This window comes from Gorilla gorilla, chromosome 3 (assembly GCF_029281585.2).
Source record: "Gorilla gorilla gorilla isolate KB3781 chromosome 3, NHGRI_mGorGor1-v2.1_pri, whole genome shotgun sequence".
Classification (NCBI taxonomy): Eukaryota; Metazoa; Chordata; class Mammalia; order Primates; family Hominidae; genus Gorilla; species Gorilla gorilla.
The window spans coordinates 106,346,221-106,371,577 of record NC_073227.2 but is presented as its reverse complement, the minus strand read 5'-3'; the positions used below and the strand labels follow the sequence as shown (position 1 = coordinate 106,371,577).

Sequence of the window (25,357 nt, the reverse complement as noted above, 5' to 3'; positions counted from 1 at the left end):
GCCACATCAGTTCTGTACCCAGCAGAATTATTTGGTGAGCAGCCCTGCTTAAGTTCCTAAAGGTTTACTTTAAGTAGTAGGTTTGCTATTTGCCACATTTTTCTTTGCTCCTTTGCTCTCAAAATCAATGAGGTTTAATTGCATGATGAACTTTTAAATACTACATTCTTCTTTTTTAAAAAAAATACCCTCCAGGCACAGTGGCTCAGGCCTGTAATCCTAGCACTTTTGGAGGCCAAGGCGGGTGGATCACTTGAACTCAGGAGTTTGAGACCAGCCTGGGCAGCATGGCGAAATCCCGTCTCTACTAAAAATACAAAAATTAGCCAGGCATGGTGGCTTACACTAGCTACTTGGGAGGCTGTGGTGGGAGAATGGCTTAAACCTGGGAGGCGGAGTTTGCAGTGAACCGAGATTGCACCACAGCACTCCAGCCTAGGCGACAGAGGAAGACTCTATCTCAAACAACAGCAACAACAACACCCGAGTATATACATACTTATCCTCCATGATTCAACGTAACAAATGTTTATAGCACCCCTATGAATGCTGAAACTGTATCAGATCTAGAGATGCACACAGGAGGCATTTCTCTGCTCTTAGGAGCTCACTACCCAGCACTGAGCTTTCCTATGACCCCTAAGGGTTCCTTAGAGGAACTTCTGGGGGCTTTTGAAAAACATCCCAAAATTTTCTATCGATAATTATGTATTTACATCTTTCTGGACATCCAGTTCACAGGCTTTTTCAAATCTTCGGAGTTCCTTTACTCCAAATTTAATTCTTAAAATTTTGAAAATCATGAGTCTAGTAAAGAAAGTTTTCAGTGGATGGGGGGAGGGGACTGCAAAAATGCTGGTAAGTTACTCTTAGACTAGATTATCATTTATAGACATAACAAAAAGGTTTAATACACGTTTTAGGAAATAATTTATTGTCTTCGGGTAATTTTAAAATTTGTATTAAAATGCTCTTTCATCTGTAAAAGTCCTACTTTTTTTAAGGAAAGTGGTGGAGGCAGAAGTAACTGATAAATGTAAAATATTATGCTTTCCATTTTTATTATTGTGATTTTAAAAAACTATTAACATTATAAAAACAGTTTCTTGTGGTCCCCGACAATTTTAAAATGGTATTTTTTTTCAAGAAATAGAAATTAATAGCCACTGTCTGCTCTTCAAGTAGCTAGTTGTTTTCTCATGCTGTGAGGCTTTCAGGGGTTCCTCATACTTTGTTTCCACTTTGTTTTTCGTAAGCACTCACTTCCTTTGCGATATTTATTTTCCTCTGCCATGTTTGTCTCCAACGATTTTTGTTTGTTTCTTTGTCCGTGATCTAAGAAGGTGGTTATGTCGTGCATTGCAACAAAAAGTTGAGACGATCAAATGAACAACAACAAAAACACACAAAAAATTAAGCAAACATCTTGTTTGAGAAGTCATGCTTAGAGCTGGTGATGCTATCAATATTAGGAAGTAAACTAAGAAGTTTGACAGTCTAGCAGAGAAAGGAAAATAATCAGAAAGTGTAATCATTAATGATGCTGAAAATGAATATGTGTGGTGATGTGAAGACAGCTTTAAACACTGTAGGATGTTTATGCTGACATTTAAAAATCCCTAAATGAAAACTATAGACATGAAGTTGGAATGTCATCACAACTCTACATAGACCACAAGTCTGGAAGTTGCAGAGCTGCAAAAGAACCAGAAAAAGGATAGGCAGAAACTATTCCTGGGGGCTAAATCATGGTAACCTTCAGATTCAGGGAAAAGGCTGAATCTCAACATTTTCTTCCCAAGTGTAGATCCATGGCTTAGGCCCTAGGGCATTCGTTATATGTGAGGAGAAGGTAGAATAGATGAGACAGAATATTGAAAAGGTTACACTCCCTTTTTACAAGTCTATTAAAAGTTTATGGTCTTTCCAGGAGTATGTGCTATAATAAAATTATTATGTCCCTTTCTAATGGCAGGGTGATTGTAAGAATGATAAAAGCCACTTCCATAACTTGCTGCAGGTTTCATATGAGACTCAGAGGGTTGTTTGTAGAATAATGACCCACAATATTTTGTGAAAGAGAATATAATGTATGTAAAACAACATGAGTTTAATCAACAATCAAAAGATGCTCCCCACAGTTTCTAATTCCAAGAAGAATCTGATTTCTATCTTTAGGTGCATTTTGAAAGCTGAATTCCTTTGATGTTCCTCTGTAAAAAGTGAAAGATAAATTAGCTAAGTCTGAAGCACTTTTTCTGAAAATTTCTTACCTAAGGTGTGTGTTGCTTTGGACTAAGTTAGCATAAAGAACTTTTGGTGACTTTCTTTCAGGACATATATGCCAGAATGCTGTTTTCATAGTACAGCAATCTGATACCACTTCTTTTTCTGAGGTAGGCCTGCTCATGCTTCTTGCACCATTTCTGTTTAATCATGAACAATAGTTTATTCCTAGCCAGAATTTTTACATGCATAGTCACAGGTAGGTTTTCTTAAGTAATGAATAGCTCCCCCAAGAATGGAAGGCTAAGCTCGAATCCAAGCAAAAAACTTGGCTTGCAATTAGTTAATTTAAAATATTGCCTTACATAGTCTAGCTTTCCCAAAGCAAAGGGCTGTAGACAGACAATGGGAGGAGGACCAAGAGTTACAGAGTGTGGAGACCAAGGTCATGGCACTGGGAGACAGTAGAGCACTGTGGGTCAACAATTAGAGGACATGGACTCAAAGTCTCATCATACCTTGGACAGGTCCACCACATTCATTCACTTAAACTTTTGTTAAGCTTCAAGTGTACGCTGCCATTGAGATTGACTAATTCTAATGATAAAAAGACATAGTTTCTGTTATTTAGTAGTTTGTAGTAGAGTTGATATGTAAGTAAATAAGATACTATAACCATAGTACTAGTGCCATAGAAACACAAAGGAATAAGGTATAACTCATTCTATAGCAGACATAGGAGGTTTTCAGGAGGAAGAAAAGCCTCAAATGGGACCAAAAGGATGGGCAAGAGTTACCAAATGAAATGGAGGTGGAAGAGTAGAATCTGGTAGGCAAAGGAAGCAGCCTGCTCAATGGCCAGGAGAGAAGACGAACCAGGACACACCTGGGGAGCTATGAGTTAATTCATTGTGAGCAGGGAAGGGAATGGTGAGAAATGCAGCTGGAAATGTAAGCAGGGTCCTGGTCAGGAAACACCTTTTAAGTCATTCCCAGAGGGTGCCCAAGCTGCAGGCTTGGGGGAACAGATTTTAATCAGGGAATAACACAATGGGATTCGTGTTTTAGGTAGATCATTCTTTCTGACTGATGAAGTGACAAAATAGTAGAAAGATTATTTAGGAAGCTAGTGAAGTAGTTGAAATAAAAGATGACAAAATGGACTTCAATGGCAATGGAGATGAAGAAAGAATGACATTCAGAGATTGTGGTATAATTGCATCACTAATCTTTACCCATGAAATGTCCTGTCTAATAATGTTTTAAAGGAAAAAAATGTGAAAGTACCCAATTAACTTTGAAAACATAGGATGTTATTAAAGAAGGTTTTCTTAAAGCTTATGGAGGTAACTGAACTATTTTAAACCGAATAGTTTTAGTCTATGTGACATAAGAAAAATGGAAATGTTATCAGTTCCTATCATGTTAACACAAAAGCTCAGTTAGACTTATTTTCTTTTAAAATTACTCCTTGGAGTAATTACTTAATGAAAAGGCAAGCTCTGTTTTAAGAAAATCCACTATGAGATATATTTATTAAATACATTAAAAAGTATTATATTATAATGTATATAATACATTAAAAAGTAGGAGCAATGGTAACGCCTTATTATTAGAATATAGTTCTTTATGACTGTATTGGTTTCTCAAACTTTTTTGTTCCTCAAACTTTTTTGTTCCCCAACATACCTGAGAGACAGTCATCAACTCATTAACGTTATCAACTCATCAATCTATATTAAAGCAATGATTCTTGATGTGGGGTATGGCAGATTCTTGTGGGCATGTTAATCAATTGGAAATAAATCCTCACTCTCAAGTGATTCTGTTCCCCATCTCCCTCTCCTCAGAGCACCCTTTCCCCACCACACATACCTTAGAAATTTCTGCTTTTGGCGCAACTCGAAGATACAGATTTTGTCTCATTCGTTACATCATCTGTGTAACTATGTGTTTCTGGAACACAGTGGGTTCTCAGAAACATTAGAATTAATAAAATGTTTCAATCATTCTGACGTTGACTACTTTATTTAACCTTTCAACCCATGCTCCTTTTATTCATTGCCCCAGCCAAAAGAACCCCTATCACTACCTCCAGGTGTTAGTACACCCGTTTTAAATAATTTTAAAATGATTTTACACAGACCCACAATTAAAGCCCTAGGTTCTCAACCGATATTCATTTCATTATGTCACAGTATCCTTTAAAAAGTCCACTTTTCTTCATAAGGGTAGTATTAATAATGTATGTACTTAGAAAATTTAGAATTAAAATGAATTTACAATAATCATATTTGCCACTTTCTTTCTGATAAACATCTCATATGTAAATGTGGTACACAAATGCTTTCTTATATAATGCAACAAATATATTGAATCCATGTAGGTAGAAGGGGCAGTTTTTACTAGATTAGCAGAAGTCTTTAAGCTTGATTGAAAGACTTCATTAACCTAGAACCTTTACGTCACGTTCTAAACTTTTTCACAGAGATTAGTGGTATGAAGGGGAAAAATAAAGATTTGTAACAAAAAGTATGTATATTTTAAAATTAATAGACACTTTGGAATTAAAAAAATTATTAAATTTCAACATAAAATATAATATTATCCCTCTAACATTAGTGAAGTATACTCAAATCAATTTTCCTTAATAATGTTTCTAATTCTGTAGCTATGTTTCTTCATTCACTGTGGATTTGTATCCTGGGGCTATTCATTGATGCTAACTGGAAGAGTGTGGTTTTCTGTGGTCTCCAGGATGACTCCTTATTGATTCATGTTACTTATGTAGGAGGGCTGAAGATCCTTTTTCCCTTGTTCATTTGCTTTTGTTTTGTGACTGTAGGGCAGAAGTGCAAATGACATGTGGCTTTAATAGACTAACTCAGCAATATCTGTGTTCGATGTGTTTTTCACCTAGAGCTATTTTCTAGTTCATTTTTAGCTCATATTTGTCCTACAGAATATCCTTGGGGCTAATGTGATCTTTTACCTATGAAAAGAAAGGCTTGCAACAAAAGCTGCTGCTTCTCAGAATTTTAAGTTAACTCATTTTCTTTAGAACCTTCCATATGTCATTATCATATTGTGCATTATGCTGCAGTGATTCATTTTTATGTCTATCTTCCACAACTCTACTGCTGTAAAGTTCCTTGGGAGCAGAAATTCAGTTTTATCTACCGAGTGCAGAGAAAACAGTGAGAGTAATGGCAGGTGCATAGTGTATGGTCAGTAAATGCCATTTGAATTGAACTCAGCTGTACTCTGCTGAGCACTTTTCTAGTGTTTATAAAACCCTTTCTGATATCCAGTGTTATTTAAGCCTCATAAAAACTCTAGAAAATGATGACTATCCTCAACAACTCTTAACTGAACTTACCTTCTAAATATACCTTGACTCAGATCACTTCTCATCCCTTCACCTATGCAAACATCATTTCTACCCTGGACCATGTAATAATCTGGGACTTATCTCTCAGCACCACTCTTGTCCCTTGTGGTGCATTCTGCAGAATGCCTAGAATTTTCCTTTTAAAATGTAAAACACGTTACATTCACATAATTCCTCAGCTAACACCTTCCAATCTTCCAATGGCTTCTTATCATATTTATAACAAAATTCAAAGTACTTATCATGGCTTGCAAGGCCCTACCACAGTGTTGTTTCAAATTTTATCATAACCCATAGTAAGAAGGGTGTTTTACATTGCAACCCAGCATGTGTGTACAAGTGCATGTGCGTGCACACACACACGTACACACACACCAAAGAAAAACCATACACTGATACTTTCTATCTCATTTTACTCTTCTTAGTTACACTAAAAGGTGCTGGTGATGACACCAATTTGTTTTCATGACTGCAGTTTGGAAAACATGGCTCTACTTAGTCTGGCTCCTGCCTACGTTTCTGATATCACCTTTAGGCTTCCCTTTTCCACTCTGCACCAGTATATGGCATCCTTGCGGTTTCCTTACCACACCAAGCAAGCTCCCCCTTTAGGGTCTTTGCATTGTATTTCCTTCTGCCTGGGACATTCTTCCTCCAGATATTCACATTGCTCCCTCCTTTACTTCATTCAAATCTCTGCTCAAATGTTACCTTCTCAAAGAAGCCTTTTATGACCATCCTATCTAAAATAGTACTCTTCGGCCTCCCCCTTGCCCGTCATGTAACACACATTCGTGTGTAACCTAGCACTAAAACATAAGTAGATGACCTGCTTCTGGGTCAGGGTTTCATATGTAGCAGAGGGGCTCCTTGCTGTGATCTATTGAAAGTCAGCCCTTGGTACAAGTGTTTGTAAAAATAATACTAATAATAGTTTAAAAAGTAAAACAAAAACAAAAAGAAGAAAAAAAACTAAAAAGAAAAAATAGAATAGTACTCTGTTACACTCTAGCCTCTTAATCTTTTTTCTCTATGTGTCACTGTTTGACATTATATATCTCTTTTTCTTATCTGTCTCATCAACTAGAATTTAAGATGCGTAAAAAGAGAGACAGTGACTCTTTGGGGCACTGCTGTATCCCAACTACCTAGAACACTGTCTGGCCCTTAGTAGTCATATAATCAATATTTGCTGAATGAATGTATCTGTGTTTAGAATTGAAGACACTAAAGCTCAGGATGTCAATGGTTAAGCACATTGCCCATGATTGTGTGGCTAATATGTGTATATCAAAAGCTGGAATCTACTTTTTAAAAATTATTTGAATAATGTCAGACATGTCATAATTTATTTCATCTCTTTACCTGACCAATTTTTCCAAGTTAATATATCGTAGATTTTTGAATGCAAATAATTGTTCTTCATCAATGGTTCATACTTGTTGGATATCTACTATGTACTATATACTGTGCTAGACTGGTGAACAAAGACACAATCTTTGTCCTCAATTCTTTGTCCCATGGTCTAGTGAGAAGATAAATAAGTAAATGTTGATGATACGTATTCCAAATTTTAAGCTTATTGTACATTGGAAACACATAAAAATAACCCAGTAATGTGGGTTACAGAAGGCTGCTTGGAGTGATTAATTTTCAAACAGGAACATGAAGGGCTAAAAAAGAAATTATCCAAGTGAAGAAAGGCAAGCAGAAGAAAGGGTATATGCAAAAATCCCAGGGTCAAGAGAGGGTGGAGAGAATTGCAAAGCTTTAAGCTTTCTGAGTGACTTAATGCAGAAGGGTGAGAAATTATTTTGGGCTGGTAAGCAGGGACCAGATAAGGAAGGAGTTCCCAAGCATTGTCATGGACCATGCATGCTATCCTAGGGTGAAGGGAAGCCATTCACTAGGAAGTGGGACAATAGCATTAGCAGATTTGAAGTTTCAAAGGGCCACTCTGTCTGCAGTGTGGGACTGGAGTTGAGAAAAGGGAGCTAGAAGGCAGGAGGATAGATCTGTAGTAATCTAAATCACTGTAGACATGGTCAGAATATTCAAGAGATGTTTAGAAGCTAATAATTGACATGAATTGTAAATAATTAAATTTGGAATTTAAGGGAGGTGGAATTCAAAGATGAGTAATATCATATGGTAGTGGGTTAATAAATATGTGTTAAATGAATGAATGAAGAAAGAAAGATTCCTGACCAGGGCACTGGGTGATTGGTGGTGCAATTACTGAACCTTTTCAGTTAAAGAACCATAGAAAATTTTAATTTCCAAGGAGCAGGAAAGAGAAATTTCATTTTCAAGACATGATTACACTTTTTGATGGTGTAGAGCTAATAAATAAATCTGAGAAAACTACAGAACAGAATGAAAAATAGAGAAAACTGAATTCAACTTCTTTGCCAAACCACTGGAGCATTATGTAATTAAGCTTTCTAATTACACTCAGTTCAGATCATAATTAAAATTTGCATTACTAGCTTTCAAAGGTTTCTCTGGTCACCTAATGCTATGATGTCTCTAAGCAACATTAGTGCTTTCCATTTATAACACATTATAATTCCATGCTTTTTGCATTGCAAGTACTTAAGAAAGTTTTGTTGAATTACCTGGTATGATATTTGTTCAACATTTGGAACTAGTTTCTCTTGAATAAAGCAGTAGATGAAAATCTTTCATTGCAAACTGAGTGACTTGCTCAAGGTCACTCATCTTACTAGTGCCAGAGTCAATGGTGCTTCAGTGCTCTTTCCATTGTTCCTTTCAGAAAACCTGTGACACATTATGAGGCTCAGAGATTCTCCCTGCTCACTTTAGTCTATGGACTGCATTTGATTATGAGACACAAATCTTGTGTCTGCTTTGATTACAATTCACAAATTTCTTTGTCCTGTTCTTTAAAATCATAGTATATGATATATCTGTCCAGAAATCATTGTATTCTACCAAGAACTAGATGCTACTAAAGATTGAGAGAAAATCACCTACTTTCTCTAGGATGTTTTCTTTTGCGTCTATACAAATGAAACATAACTAGGCAAATGACAAGACTTGCTTCTCTACTGTATAAGTGGTTAGAGCAGAGGTCTTAATCTTTGCTGAACGTTAGAATCATTTGGGAAGTTTAAAAATGTCCTGACACCAAGGCCTCACATCAGAACAATTAAATCAGAATCTCTGAGGTGGGATCTAGGCAGCAGTATTTTTAAAACTCCCAGATGATTTCAATGTGCAGCTGTAGCTGAACCATAAACTAGAGCAATTTAATTGAAAATGATGAACATGCACACAAAGCACCTCTTACTTAATGTTTTCATTTTTTCTTGCCACAAGGTGGCAGCATCACAATATATTGCACATTCTCGCCCCTCTGAGTGGACGTGGAAATTTGTATCTAGAATCCTGATTAACAGCATTTCAAGAGCCCCGTCAGCTAGAGATAACGTCGCCTTTTTCCCTGCTGTTCTCTGTTGCTTTGTTTGCCTAATAAAACGTTAAAATATATTTCAATGGGTTGAATTAGTAGGAACTATAAGCCTGGGGTGGAAAAATGCAAAGAACACAGACTTTGTATTCAGTTAGATTTGGGTTTAAATATGGCCTCTGCTACTAACTCATAGATTTTTAAATCTTTGTGTGCCTCAGTTGCATACTTGGAATAGGAGGTTTGTCACAAAGACTAAATGAGATAATATATGAAAATCCACTTTCTACGAATGGTAGTAGAATGATGAAGATGTTGAGAAGAAAACATGATAATGCTGTGATGGAGTCATTTACACAAGATCCAGGAAAACCCAGGATACTGTACTCTTTTATTTATAGCCTTTGTTTTCTGCATGTGGGTCTCTTCCTTCTCTGTGTGTGTCCTATGTTTCAGTTTCCAGTGGCAATTACTTCTTACAAATAAACATGTTCTAGTCTCTTTCATTTCAAAGAACAAAGAATCAAAGCAAACTTTTATTTTTAACTACACTTCTACCTTTAGCAATGGAAGTATGACTTCCAGCTTTATAGCCAAGTCTCTATAAAACATTAGTCCTTGTTTACTCACAGTTACTCCAGTTCACTTTTTAAACATTGACACTGCTTTCTCTAAATTCACCAGTGGCCTCTTAGGTGCCAAGTCCAAAAAAATGGGTATCTCATGTATTTGCCCATTTGAATAAGCTGACAACACCCTCCTTTCTGCACCCCTGCATGTTAATTTCTGTGGTGGCAGCACACCTATTCTCCTGCAGCCTCCATTGCTCAGTGTGGGTTGTTCTCTCTTCCCTTAGAATTGTGCATCCCAGACATTTTTTCTTTATAGCCCTTATTTCTTTTCTCTCTGGGAGTCTTTTCTTCCACCACAGCCTTAATTTTAATTATCATAAATGGCTCAAATCTACACATCGTCCCACAGAGCTGGTCTGAGTTCCAGATGTATAAATCTAACAGTCACTGGAATTGAAATTCAAACTGGCCATATCTCCTCTCCACACCAAATCTATGCTTCCTCCTCCTTCCAGTTCATGGCACTACTTTCTATCCAGGCTTTCATCTGGATAATGAGATACCTTGGAGTCTTTTCTTTCTATTCCCTCAGCCCCCTTCACATCCAAGGTGACTGGAAAATTTAATCAATTTGCATTCAAGGTAATTATTAATAGGTAAGGACTTAATACTGCCATTTAGCTCATTGTTTTCTGGTTGTTTTGTAGGTTCTTTGTTCATTTCTTCCCCTCTTTTTTTGTCTTTTTTTTCTGATAAAATAATTTTCTCTGGTGGTATGCTTTGATTCCCTACTATGTATCTTTTGTGTCTCTACCATAAATTTTTACTTTGTGGTTACCATGAGAATTACAAAAAACATCTTATAGTTATAACAAGCTACTTTAAGCTGATAACAACTTTTTGCTTGCATTTTTAAAAAACTATGCTTTTACTCCACCATTCCTCCCACATTTAAAATTTTTGATGTCACAATTAACATATTTTTATATTGTGTATCCCTTAACACATTTTTTTTAAATTGTACTTTAAGTTCTGGGATACATGTGCAGAACGTGCAGGTTTGTTACATAGGTAAATATGTGCCATGGTGGTTTGCTGCACCTATCAACCCAGCTTCTAGGTTTTAAGCCCAGCATGCATTAGGTATGGTCCTAATGTTCTCCCTTCCCTTGCCCCCAACCCTCTGACAGGTCCTGGTGTGTGATGTTCCCCTCCCTGTGTCCATGTGTTCTCATTGTTCAACTCTCACTTATGAGTGAGAACACACGGTGTTTGGTTTTTTGTTCCTGTGCTAGTTGTTAGGCTTCTAGCTTCATCCATATCCCTGCAAAGGACATGAACTCATTCTTTTTTATTGCCGCATAGTATTCCAAGGTGTATATGTGCCACATTTTCTTTATCCAGTCTATCATTGATGGGCATTTGGGTTGGTTCCAAGTATTTGCTATTGTATATAGTGCTGCAGTAAACATATGTGTGCATGTGTCTTTAGAACAGAATAATTTATAATCCTTTGGATATATACCCAGTAATGGGATTGCCGGGTCAAATGGTATTTCTGGTTCTAGATCTTTGAGGAATCACTACATTGTCTCCACAATTGCTGAACTAATTTACATTCCCACCAACAGTGTAAAAGCGCTCCTATTTCTCCACAGCCTCGCCAGCATCTGTTGTTTCCTTTTTAATAATCACCATTGTAACTGGCATGAGATGGTATCTCATTGTGGTTTTGATTTGCACTTCTCTAATGACCAGTGATGATGAGCTTTTTTTCATATGTTTGTTGGCCACATAAATGTCTTCTTTTGAGAAGTGTCTGTTCATGTCCTTCGCCCACTTTTTGATGGGGTTGTTTGTTTTTTCTTGTAAATTTGGTAGATTCTGGATATTAGACCTTTGTCAAATGAGTAGATTGCAAAAATTTTCTCCTTTTCTGTAGGTTGCCTGTTCAGTCTGATGATAGTTTCTTTTGCTGTGCAGAAGCTCTTTAGTTTAATTAGATCCCAATTGTCAATTTTTCTTTTGTTGCAATTGCTTTTGGTGTTATAGTAATGAAGTCTTTGCCCATGCCTATGTCCTGAATGGTATTGCCTAGGTTTTCTTCTAGGGTTTTTATGGTTTTGGGTTTTACATTGAAGTCTTTAATCGATCTTGAGTTAAGTTTTGTATAAGGTATAAGGAACGAGTCCGGTTTCAGTTTTCTGCATATGGCTAGGCAGTTTTCCCAGCATCATTTATTAAATAGGGAATCTTTTCCCCATTGCTTGTTTTTGTCAGATTTGTCGAAGATCAGATGGTTGTAGATGCCTTAAAACATTATTGTAGCTATTATTATTCTTAGTAGTTTTTTTCTTTTCACCTTCATAGTAAAGATATAGGTGAATTACATACCACCATTACAGTATTAGGGTGTTCTGAGTTTGACTGTGTACTTACCTTTATAAGTGAGTTTTACACTTTCACATGTTTTTGTGTCACTAATTAGAATGCTTTTCTTTTAGCCTGAAGAACTCTCTTAAGCATTTTCTTGTGAGACAGGTCTGGTGGTGAACTCCCTCAACTTTTGTTGTGGAAAGACTTTATCTCTCCTTTTCTGAAGGACAACTTTGTGGGGTACAGTATTCCTAATTGATAGTTTTTTAATTTTATTTTAACATTTTGATTATATTGTCCCATACACTCCTGGCCTGTAAGGTTTCTGCCGAAAAATCTGCTAGCTTGATAGGAACATTCCCTTAAATGTTATTTGCTTCTTTTCTCTTGGTGCCTTTAGGATCCTTTCTTTGTCTTTGATTTTTGTTGATTTCATTATGATATATCTTGGTGTAATCTTATTTGAATTGAATCTGATTAGAGAACTTTAACTTTCCTCTACGTGAATATGTCTTTCCCAAGATTTGAAAACATTTCTGTTATTATTTCCTTAAACATACTTCCTGCCCCTTTGTCTTTCTCTTCTTGAACTAAAAAATGTGCTCTTTTGATGCTCTCCCATAAATCACATAAACTTTCTCTATTTGTTTTCATTTTTTCTCTTCTGACCATATATTTTTAAATAACCTGTCTTCAAGGCTACAAATTCTTTCTTCTCCTTCATGAATCCTACTGTTGCATTTTTCATTCATTCATTATATTCGGCAATAGGATTTGTTTGTCTTTGAAAAATAATTTCAATCTCTCTATTAAATTTGTTTTATTTATTGTTTTCTTGATTTTATGAAATTGCTTCCCTGTAATTTTTTTGAAGTTTGTTGAGCTTCCTTAAAACAATTATTTTGACTTTTTTGTCTCTTAGTTTATATATTTCCACTTCTCTTGACTCAGCCACTGGGAGATTTTTGTATTTTTTGGGTGGTTTATGTCACCTCAGCTTTTCATGTTTCTTATTTCCTTACACTGATGTCTGTGCATCTGAAGAAGTAAGGGCTTATTCCAGTCTTTGCAGAGTGGCTTTGTCTGGGAAAACTCTTTATCAGTCAGCCTTTCCATAGAACCTGTGCATGCCATTTGGTGTCGTCTAAGGGTAGGCCTGCTATTGGAGTCCTCAGGTAGGTTGGCTGGGCTGGGTGTCTGGGTGCCTGGGTCAGCAGGTGGGTGGGTCTATAGGCTTGGGCCTAAGTTAGATCCACAAATGTGGACCTATTGATTGAGTCCCCATGGATAGGCCTGAAACCTGGGTACACAAGGGCAGACCTGACACCTATGTCTGCAAATATTTGCCTACATCTGTAGAGGCTGGCCTTATCCTTGGGTCCACAGGGGGCTACTTGGCTCTGGGATTGGCTTTGAGTCTCAGTCTGCAGGAAATAGTCAGTTACTGGGATGGATCTGATGTCCAGGATTATAGGGGACAGCCCAGTGCTGGAGAAGTTCCAGAGGCTGGGCTGCTAAGGTAGACCTGGCAGTAGAGTGGCCCAGAGACCAAGTCTGCTGTATAGACCTTGAGTCTAAGGCTATAAGCCCCTGATCAGTGCTGGGAAAGGTGTGGAAGCTCAGTCCACAAGTACTAGCCTGGTGTCTAGGGCTGTGAGGGTCTCTTTGGTGCTGGGTTTTTCTGTGGCAGGCCCAGTGTTGGGGTCCAAGGCAAAGTCTGATGCTCACTTCCTTCTCCTACCATCATGTGGAGGGTATCTGTCTCCATGCTGTGCTGTCTGCTGTTGGGGGAAAAGTGAAGCAGGTAATGTGAAACTGTCCTTCCTCTCTCTCCAGTGCATCTTTTCTTGTTTCCGTGCTATGCCCAGGTGCTGAAATCTCTCACCTGGTTTCCTTCACTTTTGTGAAGGTATTTTTGTGTGCGGATAGTTGTTCAAATTGATGTTTCTGTGGGAGAGGGAGCACTGGAGAGCCTTATTTTATCATCTTGCTGACATCTCCTCAACTCATACTTTTAAAAGGCATTTATTTAATCTGTAGTAGTATATTATTTAATTTCTGTTTGAGAATACAGACATAGTTCCTGAAACTTGCTGAAGCAATTTTTAATAATCAACTGATAGTACATCACAAAATGCCATATATCTACATTCATAAGGCAATGAAGTTTTTGGTAATTGGAAACCAGGTCATTGCTTAATGCATAGTGAGGTCACATTACTGAGAAATCATAGGAATTAATTATATCTAATCAATTCTTTTGATAATTGTGCATATTGCAATAATATTTTCATTATTTTGGCTGATTGTTGGTAAGACTATTTGGGAAACAAATACTGAGCTCCATTTTGGGGTAATGAACTGCTGTTGGTGCCACAGAGAATATAAGGCTTTAGAGAAAAATTGAACATGCTAAACTGTGCCATTAGCCAAAAAAAACCATAAAAGTGCATATCATTTTGTGCTTCATCAGAGTCATTTTACCAAAATTTTTATTTTCTAATTAAATGGTGAAAATTTAACAAGTCCTAGTCATCAAATTAAGAAAAAAAAATTAGAAAACTCTATGTGTAGAGATTCAAGGAAATATAAAATCAAAATGTTGTATATTTCCTTAATGGATTTCCTGTTCTATCTAATTTTGTACTAAGATATACCCTTCTTGCTTAAAGCGTTTTAATAAACCATGCATCTTTTGACAATCATCTAACTGCCAAGCTTAATAAGAAAAAAAGCATATTTCAGTAAGATACAATATCATTTACTTTGATCCAGATGTTGAATTAATAGTGAGTGCACACACTGAGATACACTGCTATTTAAAGCTTTTATTGACATTTTAAACAAGGCAGCAGAACACAGGGAGATCCTTAATTAGGACAAAGCAGACAAACACCAACAACTTGATGGACTGTCATATGGTTCAGAGCATAAGTGTTAGGGAAAAATGTCAGTTCAGGGCTCAAAGAAGAATCAAAGGAACAACTTTGTACAACTTAGATTTCTCATATCTGGTTTTTATCTCTTTAGAGATTCATGTGTTTAGAGGTCTTTGATGTCCATGATACTTTGACAAAAAAGTGTTTAAGAATATAAGTGTTGACTGCTTGTATGATAGTTGCCAGCTCTAGCTGTATGTGTAGACTGACAGAAAATTGGAACAGAAATCAGTGTGTGGCAGGCACAAATTTGTCTTTAATGAATATCTTTTACAGGTGTCAAATTATCCAGTTTAATGTTTCTTCAACCATAAGAATTCCATTATTCTGTCTTTTCCCATAAGAGACCATAAATGTATTCATCTGTCACTAATTAACTCTGTGATTGTGGGCAAATCACTTATGCTTTCTCAGTTTCTATATTCTCATTTGAAAATTGAATAAGGGTGGCATTAGATAATCTCTGAACTTTCTTTTACCACTAATATCCTATAATGCTGTTGAAAAAGATACTTCCCATGTATCTTTGAAAATTATCTCAAAGATTCAGTAAAAAATAAATTCACACATTTTACTCAATGAATATTACTTATATATATGGGATAAAATGAATGAAGTCACAAGAAAGGGCAACTTTTTTTTTTTTTTAGACGGAGTCTCGCTCTGTCACCCAGGCTGGAATGCAGTGGTGTGATCTTGGCTCACTGCAAGCTCCATCTCCCAAGTTTATGCCATTCTCCTGCCTCAGCCTCCCGAGTAGCTGGGAACACAGGCACCTGCCACAATGCCCGGCTAATTTTTTATACTTTTAGTAGAGATGGGGTTTCACTGTGTTAGCCAGGATGGTCTCGATCTCCTGACCTCGTGATCTGCCCACCTCGGCCTCCCAAAGGGCTGGGATTACAGGCAGAAAGAGCAACTTTTACCTTCGAAAGCTCAATTAGGAATTGAACAGGTACTTGTTAAAGAGATCGCTTTAGTAGAAAGTCATGGCCAACAGCAAGAACTCCATAGAATGCCCACAGAATCCATATTTTTCAACTATAGGTTTATTATGCTGAATTCTACTCTTGTCTGTACTGTCTGCCAACAGCCATATTTTATAGCTGAATTTTACGTTTCTAAAAATAGAGAAAATGGAAGGAAATGCTGACGTGCTGTCTCAGAGAAGCAAAAGGTACAGCTGCAATTGTTGAAACCTCAGTGGTAGAAAAACATTGCAATTCAGTTGTTTTCTTTGTCCTCAAATTACTATATACCTTAGATCTCTAACATGCCATGTCACAACATTGCTATGTAGAGTGTCCACATATTTATTCTCCAAACCACAACACTTAAAGGAGCGAAGGGCGTAAGGGCTACAAGGACAATAAGCATAAAATGGAACTATTTTGTACAAACTGGGAAATATGGTCACCCTATTGGCTTATGTTTCTGTTTCTTGTTTTACAAAGATGTTCACTTTAAATATTGTTTTATTAGTCTTTATTTTAGATTCAACAGTATTGACACTTGCTCTGGATTACTCTTTAAATTGGGTTTTAATAAAAGTTTCATCATTAATTAGCTATATGACTTCATGATATATTTTTTAAAATTTCCTTGAATCTTAGTTTCCTGACTGTGAGGATTATTAGGGTCTATATAAAGACAGCTTAATATATGGTGGTTTCTCAGAAAAAAAGTGACTTCCTTTAACTAGATAGAGTACAGTATTTTTTTTTATCAAGTTCTCAGAGACTTGAGAGAGTAGATCTGAGATCATTATAGTTTTTCTAGTGTCACAATTGTTCTATAGTTTCTTTCCTTTTAATTATATTGGTGTTGAGGATCTTTTTCTACATTTTATTCAATTGTTTAGGTGATGTCTCATATTAACGTCCTCCACTGAAGATCTTTCTGGATCTTTCTGGGGGTGATAGCAATTTAAAGTTTGGAAAGCTTTCAAAGGGTTCAGAGGCATGCTTTCTATCATGCCTTTCTGGTGCCCTGCGAGTCAAAATCCTCATGTGCTTCATTTGCAAGAAATGGCCAATTACTAGCTTTTTGTGAAATTCTACTTGCTTGACTTCTATAACATTGCAATATTCTCATTTTTTATGTATTTCTTTAGCTATTCTCTTTTGCCTTAGTGAACTTACCTTTCTCTGTCCAATCTTTAAACTTTGATTTGGCCATTTACTCTCTATACCCACATATCTTCCCTGGGTGACCTCATCCGCTGTCATAGTTTCAACAAACATCACTTGCTGTTAGTCTCAAATCTATATACATCTCTAGCCAACAGCATTCCTCTGAACTTCAGATTATATACTTAACTTTCAAATCAACATCTCTTCTCACATAACACTTAGGCTCACCTCTACCAATCTCATTTCCCCTTTTCCATTCTCTATTTCTTTAGATGGCTTCACCAACACGATCATCTTCCCAGGTACTCAGCTTAGAAATTGGGGACTCATATTCTTCTCTCCCATCACATACGTTCAATCAAAAACCAATTTCTACCAAGTTTATTTATTAAGATTTATTAATTATTCCTGAATCTGTGTCTTTCATTCACCCTCATCTTTTTTTTTTTTAACCACAGTCAGAACTTTCAATATTTTTTTATAGATCGTGCAATGGCTCCCTACCTCTTCTCTCTGCTTACAGTTGCATCTTTCTTCAATCCAGCTGTAAATTTCACTGTTCCGTTCTCTTACATTCCTCAGTGGTTTCTCTTCTTCTTTCTTCTGTATCATGATACCCTGGATCATTTTTTTTTTTTTTTGAGACAGAGTCTCACTCTATCACCCAGGCTGGAGTGCAGTGGCACAATCTGGGCTCACTGCAACCTCCACCTCCCGGGTTCAAGCGATTCTCCTGCCTCAGCCTCCCGAGTAGCTGGGATTACAGGTGCCTGCAAACATGCCCAGCCAATTTTTGTATTTTTAGTAGAGGTGGGGTTTCACCATATTAGCCAGGCTGGTCTTGAACTCCTGACTTCAAATAATCCACCCACCTCGGCCTCCCAAAGTGCTGGGATTACAGGCATGAGCCACAGCGCCTGGCCCCCTGGATCATCCTTGATCTACCCTTTGTCTGACCCTTCTGCTTCTCTAGGTACAGCTCTTATATCTTGTCACTTCTGACCACATGTTTTATTTTACTGTGACAAAATTGCTTCTTGTTTTCTTGGCATGCATGTGCACACAGAGAAACACATGCACCACCACTACCACTACCACCACCACCACCCCCCCCCCCCCATTCTGTTTTCTACATACTGTGACTTGGCTTATAATGTGCTCTTGGCATGGAGTCACTTTTTTCCTCCTTCTTCTATCTTGACAACCTCCCACACATCTTTCGCTCACTGAATAAGCATCACTTTACTCCAGGAAATCAAATCCAGGCTTTGTTAGGACTTCTCCACCCTGTTCCCTTAGACCATATACAGGTGTCTATCATTTATCATGTTGTATACTAATGATCTGTTTTGCATCAGTCTTACCCCAGTAAATTGTGAACTCCTTGTGGTCAGCAGTCATATTATTCAATTTTGAAATCTCAGTATTTTATATAGTCTGCCATGTGTTAGGTGCCCAAGACCTTTACTGAATGAATACATTTAATAAAGAAATAAATAAATTCTAGTATTTATTAATTCACAGTGACCATGTACTTGTTTGTGTTTTTTTCCTCATTTAGTTGAAACAATTTGGACATGTTTCCTCAGTATAAAATTCATATAATTGACCACCAATATAAATTCATATGAAATTAACCATGAATAAGAATATGTCTAATCCATTTTAAGTTATTGTTTATGCAATCCATATAAATTTGTGTTTGAATTTCTGCAATAATTTCAACCAAGGAAGTAAAGTTCAAATCTTCAAAATAATATGAAAGAAGTTTACAGTCTTTTGAAAAAATATTCAAAGGGTGAAAGTCACAGGCCCTGATAACTCTTCATATACTATCCTTAGTGTCCTCTTATCCTTCATTTCTCACATCTCAATTACTCTTATCTGCTAAACTCTCCTAAAATACTCTCTTAACAGGCACCTCTGGGGCATTTTTCTTTATCCCCACTCCTCATTTATTTTTTATTTAGATTGTCACTTAGCAAAAGAATAATTCCTATTAAATAAGATGGTGAAAGAGCACAAGCGAGTGCTCAAATACCAACTTCTCTTTAGCGGAAGGAGGCAGGGAATGTTTTGAACTATCTCATCCTGATGATTGCTGCCCAGCACTTATACGTGTGTGTTGTAACATTGCTCTCTCTGGATTATTGGTCAATTATTCTTTTATATTGTCACATAGAAGACATCTGTATGTGAATGTGCCCTTTCACTGGAGGTGACATTCGCATTTCCTCTTCAAAAAACAAACAAAGAAAAATCTGAATATGTAGTAAATTTGCAGAGGCCGTCGAACAAGTACTATAAATTCAAGTGGTTTAAAGCAGCCCTCTTGGTTTGTTGAAAGGAAAAATCTTGAACTCAGCACTTTGCATTCTCTCTTGTAGTTTGTTTGTGATTAGCGTCTATGTACTTTGTGCTTTATATATCAGCAACAGCTGTACACTGAGGCTCCTAGGGAAACCTCCTGAAAATAGCTTTGTTGCAAAAAGAAAATGGCATTTATGAACTTTGGCAGGAACTGTACTCTTGAGCCATGTTCAATTTTAAAACTTGAATGGAAAAATCCACTGCATGGAGAAGCCAGCCAGGCAGGATCATGAGCTGGATCTATTGTTAGAAGAAGAAGGAGGTGCCAACAGCTCAGAGGGCTCTGGGGGCTCTGAGAGCTTATGTACACTGTGTCCTGCAGGGGTCCTGGACAAGGTCACTTGGATAGGGGCCTAACCACAGCATTATACATGCTCAGGAAGAGGCAAAGCCGGAAACTTACTACTTGGCAAAGCGTCTTTACAAAACCAGAGTTTGGCTTTGTGGTAGCTTCCTTAGGTAATGGTTTCACAATTTTTCAAAAATAACTTCATTTTACTCATTCACTCACTAAGTCAGAATGTTTCTATTATTTGAGAGTCCTTTATAGAGGTGGAAGGTTCTACCTCAGTCAGGTCCTGAGAGCAGTGCCTGACTATCCCAGTCCCGTCACCTATATACGGTCAATGTGTTGTGTTCTTACTATTGTCTGTGGTGGTGTGAGAGTCTCATTTTGCTTAGTTGTCAGTGTTGACGGCTGCTGAGAGCTGCTCAGCTAGCCACATCTGAATTGCAGTAGGTGAGGTTTACACCCTTCTTCCCCAGTATCAGTCAAACGTGCTAAAAGAATGTCTGGCTCCGTGAGTAGTTATTTCTCAATACTTCAGTATTATGCTAAGTTACTTCACAGCCGGGCAAAGTCTTCTATTTTCATAGCCAGATACTTTGCAGGATGTGAGGCCCCAGCATGCCAGGGCTAGGATGAATATTTGTGTCTGTCATGATTCAAGCTACCACAGATTCTGCATGAATTAGAGAAGGGTCACTTTAGCCCGAGGGTGCTGTTCATGAGCCAAAAAGCTCTCACAGAAGCCAGAAGCTGTCTCTGAAAATCTTGTCCAGAGCTTTCCTTACTATAATAGCCATTTTTGAAAGGTCTGTGTCCTAAAGGGGTTGCATCACTCTTATTGAGTGACTCTTTTAGTTTTTCACAAAAACTATTGCTTTTGGAGTATTGGACGGGGTAGCAAAAACTTGATAGCTCTTCTTTGCGCTTAATCCGGTGCCAGCCAGTGTAGCCCCTCAGCCTCATCTTTCTCTACCTCATGGTGATTTATTTTTCCAAGAGCCTTTTTTTTTTTCTTTCCATATCACTTGGCCTGAATTGGAGCTACCCTAGCCACCATGGTAGATCTCCCAAAGTCTAAATATCAGGAAGAAGAGGTCAGAGAATTTATTTGAGATTCTACTTTCTGGTAGGCACGTAGGTTTGTGAAAATCCCTCCTTTTCCACATTTGAACTCCACATGGGAAGAGAAATGCTGGCTCTATAAGTCAGACTGAAGGCCCTATCGCATCATTTCTGCTAGAGAGGACTAACCAAGGGCCATTCAGGGATTCAAGGTGACCCACCTCTACAGTCATGGCAGCTTCTGCAGGTTAAAACAAACAAACAAACAAACAAAAAAGCTTAAAATCGTTTAAGTATAGGGCACACAGCAACATACAAAGACATTCTATGGTATTTCATGAAAAATAAAAAGGTTGATTTGATCTCAATTTTTTTTATGTTGAGGACTAGTACTATGGTCTGTTGAGAAATATTATAAACTTTTCTTTAGGGAAGTTCTAAAAATAGAACAAAATCTTATTAGCCTAGAAGAATTTTAGCATGGTTCTGTTATAAGGCAAGTGAATGAAGGAAAAGTAGCTTCTGGGCCATTGTAATCAAGTGTTTTGTCTGTTTTTTAAAAGACCAGTCATTAATTGCTTAGGCGTGGGTTCTAAATCAGAAGATGTCGGAAAGTGAGCTCTCAGGATTTGCGTTCTGCTGCAAATATTGCAGCAATATTGGGTCAGCAGCAAATATTGCAATATGAATGAATCCTCCATAAGTTTACAGGAAAATTTTAACTTCTGAACTACTGTAATTGCCTCATAACTTATATATGGTTCAAATCACAGAAATAAATGAGGGCAAGGTATTCTCGTGCATTGTAAGAGTTTAGTTATGTTTACATTATCACACAAAGATTATTTTTTGTTTTTATTCGGCAGCCTCCACCTCAGATATATGACAAGCAGTTGGATGAAAGAGAACACACAATCGAAGAATGGAAAGGTAAGTCTACTACTTAAAAAAGTATACTTTTTATTTTATTGAACTCAGAAAGTATCAACAAGGCTTTTCCTTGTAAAACAATTTACTAAAAGATGATTTGCTGACTGCTATTCTCCTAGACCATTTTTAAAGCTCCTAAAACTTCATCTGTCTTTTCATGCCGATGCAATGTCACATTTGCTCAAGAATGAAAGGCATTTACCATTGATACCTTTTAAAATGGTACTGATTGTCAGTGTTTGTCATGGTGGGGGGCAAGCTTTAGTTCAGAATTCCAGAATACAACTTTCTATGTTTGTACATAAAATCATCATATGAAGCATGAAATTAAAATTAATTCTGAGATGGTTTTAGACTTTAGAAAATAAAAGATAGTTAATATATGAGTTTACTCATTGGATTGATAAGACTTGAGAATTTAAATAGAAAATATGTGTATCTAAGTAGCCTATTAATCTAATCTACTAATCTAAATCACTACAGAATAGAATAAATATGAGAAAGTCAAATGCAGATTGTAGCAAATGATCAGATCAAAATGGGAAGAGCTGAAGGGAAGGAACATTTGAGCTACCTTGCAGGAATTAATAAGTGTAAATTAGGAAAAGAAAAAATATTAAGAAAATATCAGATAAAGGACTAAGAGGAAAGCAAGGGATAGGAATAAGCAGAAAATGTTATAAAGATACTAAACAGGGCCAGGAGCGATGACTCACACCTGTAATCCCAGCAGTTTGGGAGGCTGAGGCTGGGGGATCACTTGAGCCTAGGAGTTCAGAACCAACCTGGGCAACATAGGGAGACCCTGTCTCTGCTAGAAACATACAAAAATTAGCCGGGCATAGTGGTACACACCTGTAGTCCCAGCTACTTGGGAGGCTGAGGTGGGAGGATCACTTGAGTCCAGGAAGTTGAGGCTGCGGTGAGCCATGATTGTGCCATTGTACTCAAGCCTGGGTGACAGAGAAAGTCTCTGCCTCTCTATATATATATATGTAAAATAAAAAATAAAATAAAAAAATTTTAAAAGATACTAAAGAGATTCCACTGGTCCAGAGATTCCAGGGTCATGTTGGTGAATATGGAAAAATGAACATATACAAAAAGTGGATCAAGTGAAAAAAGATGCTTGATATAGATGAAAAAGAGTTGCTTTGATCCAAGTAAGGACAGGAAGGCACTCCTTAGGGGCTCATGAATAGGTGGGTGATAGGATATAACCATCATTTGAGGAGGACATGGACTAAATTGTGAGAAATTGGAGAAAGAAGTACATGTAAAGGATGATGATTATACAGATTATAAGCCATTGCAAAGCAAGAATGAGTAGGGCGGAATGATTTTTAGCTAAAGGGGACAAAGTAAACAGAACTGAAACTATCCAATTTAACTCTAGCATTCAGAAAGCCAAAAATGGATGCCAGTCTGAGAGTAAATGAACTAAATTTTTTAATGTGTTTGGTTTTTGGCAAGTTTAGATTTACAAGTCCAAGATGTGAGTCTGGAAAAAAAAAGATGCAATAAGAGATGGAAGTTGTAAGGATTGGTAATAATTTAAAGTCATGAGAATATGTGCATTTCATAGGAAGTAAGTATAAAGAAAAATGGATGTTCAAAGCCATAAAAATTGTTACTAGATTGAGCTAGAATGTATTAGTACTTCCCCCAAAGAATTCAGAAAACAAGTAAAACATGTATTACTTGTTTCATTTATGTAGAAATATTTCATGCATGTAGAAATAAATGTTATTTATGTAGAAATGTATGTAGAAATAAATACTATGTATATGGAAATAAATAGTATGTTTCATGTACGTAGAAATAAATTTTCATGCATTGATTTCTTCAACTGCTTTACTAGATACCTATTTGTGCCAGGCTCTCTGCTAATTACAAGGCAATATAGAAATAGAAATAGAGCAGTAAAGGAATCTCAATTGATTTTTAATTTACTCAACCCCATCAAAACGTACTTATTTGGCATTAAGTAATGAATTTCCCTGTGGATGAAGGATAAATTTGTTTTCTATAATAACACAGCTGTTTCTTACAGAACTTATCTACAAGGAAGTAATGAATTCAGAAGAAAAGACTAAAAATGGTGTAGTAAAAGGACAGCCTTCTCCTTCAGGTACTCACTCTCCGTGAATAACCAATAAACTAGTACTTGTGTAATTTCTTGGCCTATGTGTAGGGGTTGCAACAAATAACATAACATTCCTTAAAGAGCAGATGGACAAATATCACATGGTTGTGTCCTTATAATGATTTTAGTTTTATTTCTTTTGATATTCAGTGTGGCATTCATTCTGATTATTCTGATGGTAATGATCCAGCACAAAACCTTTTTCATAAATAATTTTAATAGTAATGAATCCTGAAGAAAATGTTAACATGGGCTAAAGGGTAAATGTGCCTCATCAAAATTCAGAGCCATAATGCCTTTTTGACCATCAAGTCAATGTGGAGCTCAGTAATCCTTTCAGCCGCTACCTCTTCCCTCATTCATTCTTAGTGTTTGAACTCTTCTCAAGGTTGATGTGACAATAGTTGAAACATCTACCAAGATGGGCTCCGGTTAAGGTCAGCTTGGAAAATTTTTCGTTTGCTAGCCACAGAATCTAATACACAATTGTGCATATATATTTTTTACTGATCCTAGTAATGTGCTTTAGTATGACTTGAGACAATTTACTTATTAATGCTAATATATTTTTTCCTAAGACCTATGCTCTCACTATAAAGAGTTTTAGAAAATGTGATGGTTTATTTTCAGCTTTAAAAACTACATTCAACTCCTGCTAGCAAAAATGGGGGCTACAAATGCCTAGTTTTGAGAAAAACTGATTAGGATGTTGTTTCCTAAATTATTTTAGGAAAAAAAGATGTAGAATGAAATAATTAATCAATTATTCATATCGATACTACTCTTCGAATAACTAACTTACACCCCAAACCACTATGATACCCAAACAGATGCAATTTGGTTATGACATGCTTTTCTCACCAGTAGACTTGAAAAAATACTCAGTTTTATCCCAAGTTTTTCCTTTCCTCAAAGAAGGTTAAGGGAATCACGGGAGTTGTTTTCCATACCACCCTCTCTACTCATTCATCCTAGCATACAGATTGACACAGTCCACAGAAGCTGCTTCAAACTAATCCACATGTTTGGCCTGTTGCTCGTTAAAAAACGTGAAGACAGAATCCAAAAGCCTCAAGATGCCACCTGCTAAGGCAGAATGACTCCTTGTTTTAAGAATTCCTATAATGACCAGAACATATTGTCATGTACTTATTAAGCAGCAGAAATAACAGAATGTAGCCACGGGTAACCTAGCATGTTAGGCTGGGCCTGGACAAATTTTAGTAGAACCTATTCTATTCATCTTCAGTTCAAGTTATCATTACTTCATTTCCTTTTCATACCACCTTATCCCAAAAGACTTTTTATATCTTCCCAAAGAATAGGATCTTTCCTTTCTATAGGTCCTACTAGTCCCTGTATGTTAAATATTTGACCTCTTGTCTTATTATCCCTTATTGATTGTAATTTCATTGAGAAGACTGTATGCATTTATCTTTGTGTCCCATGTACTGCCCGGGTGCTGTGCCTTGCACATAGTAGTAGCTCAAT

General features: G+C 36.9%; 1 protein-coding gene across 32 annotated transcripts in view; it reads left to right on the top strand.

Annotated features, from left to right (window-relative positions):
• Positions 1-25,357, top strand: part of MAPK10 (mitogen-activated protein kinase 10) — a 580,277-nt gene that overhangs the window by 539,590 nt on the left and 15,330 nt on the right. For all 32 annotated transcript variants that reach the window (XM_055384586.2, XM_055384585.2, XM_063705399.1 and 29 more), the window contains 2 exons: positions 21,657-21,720; positions 23,774-23,851. In XM_055384586.2, coding sequence (XP_055240561.1) covers positions 21,657-21,720; positions 23,774-23,851 — 142 coding nt within the window. The remainder of the gene's footprint in view (positions 1-21,656; positions 21,721-23,773; positions 23,852-25,357) is intronic.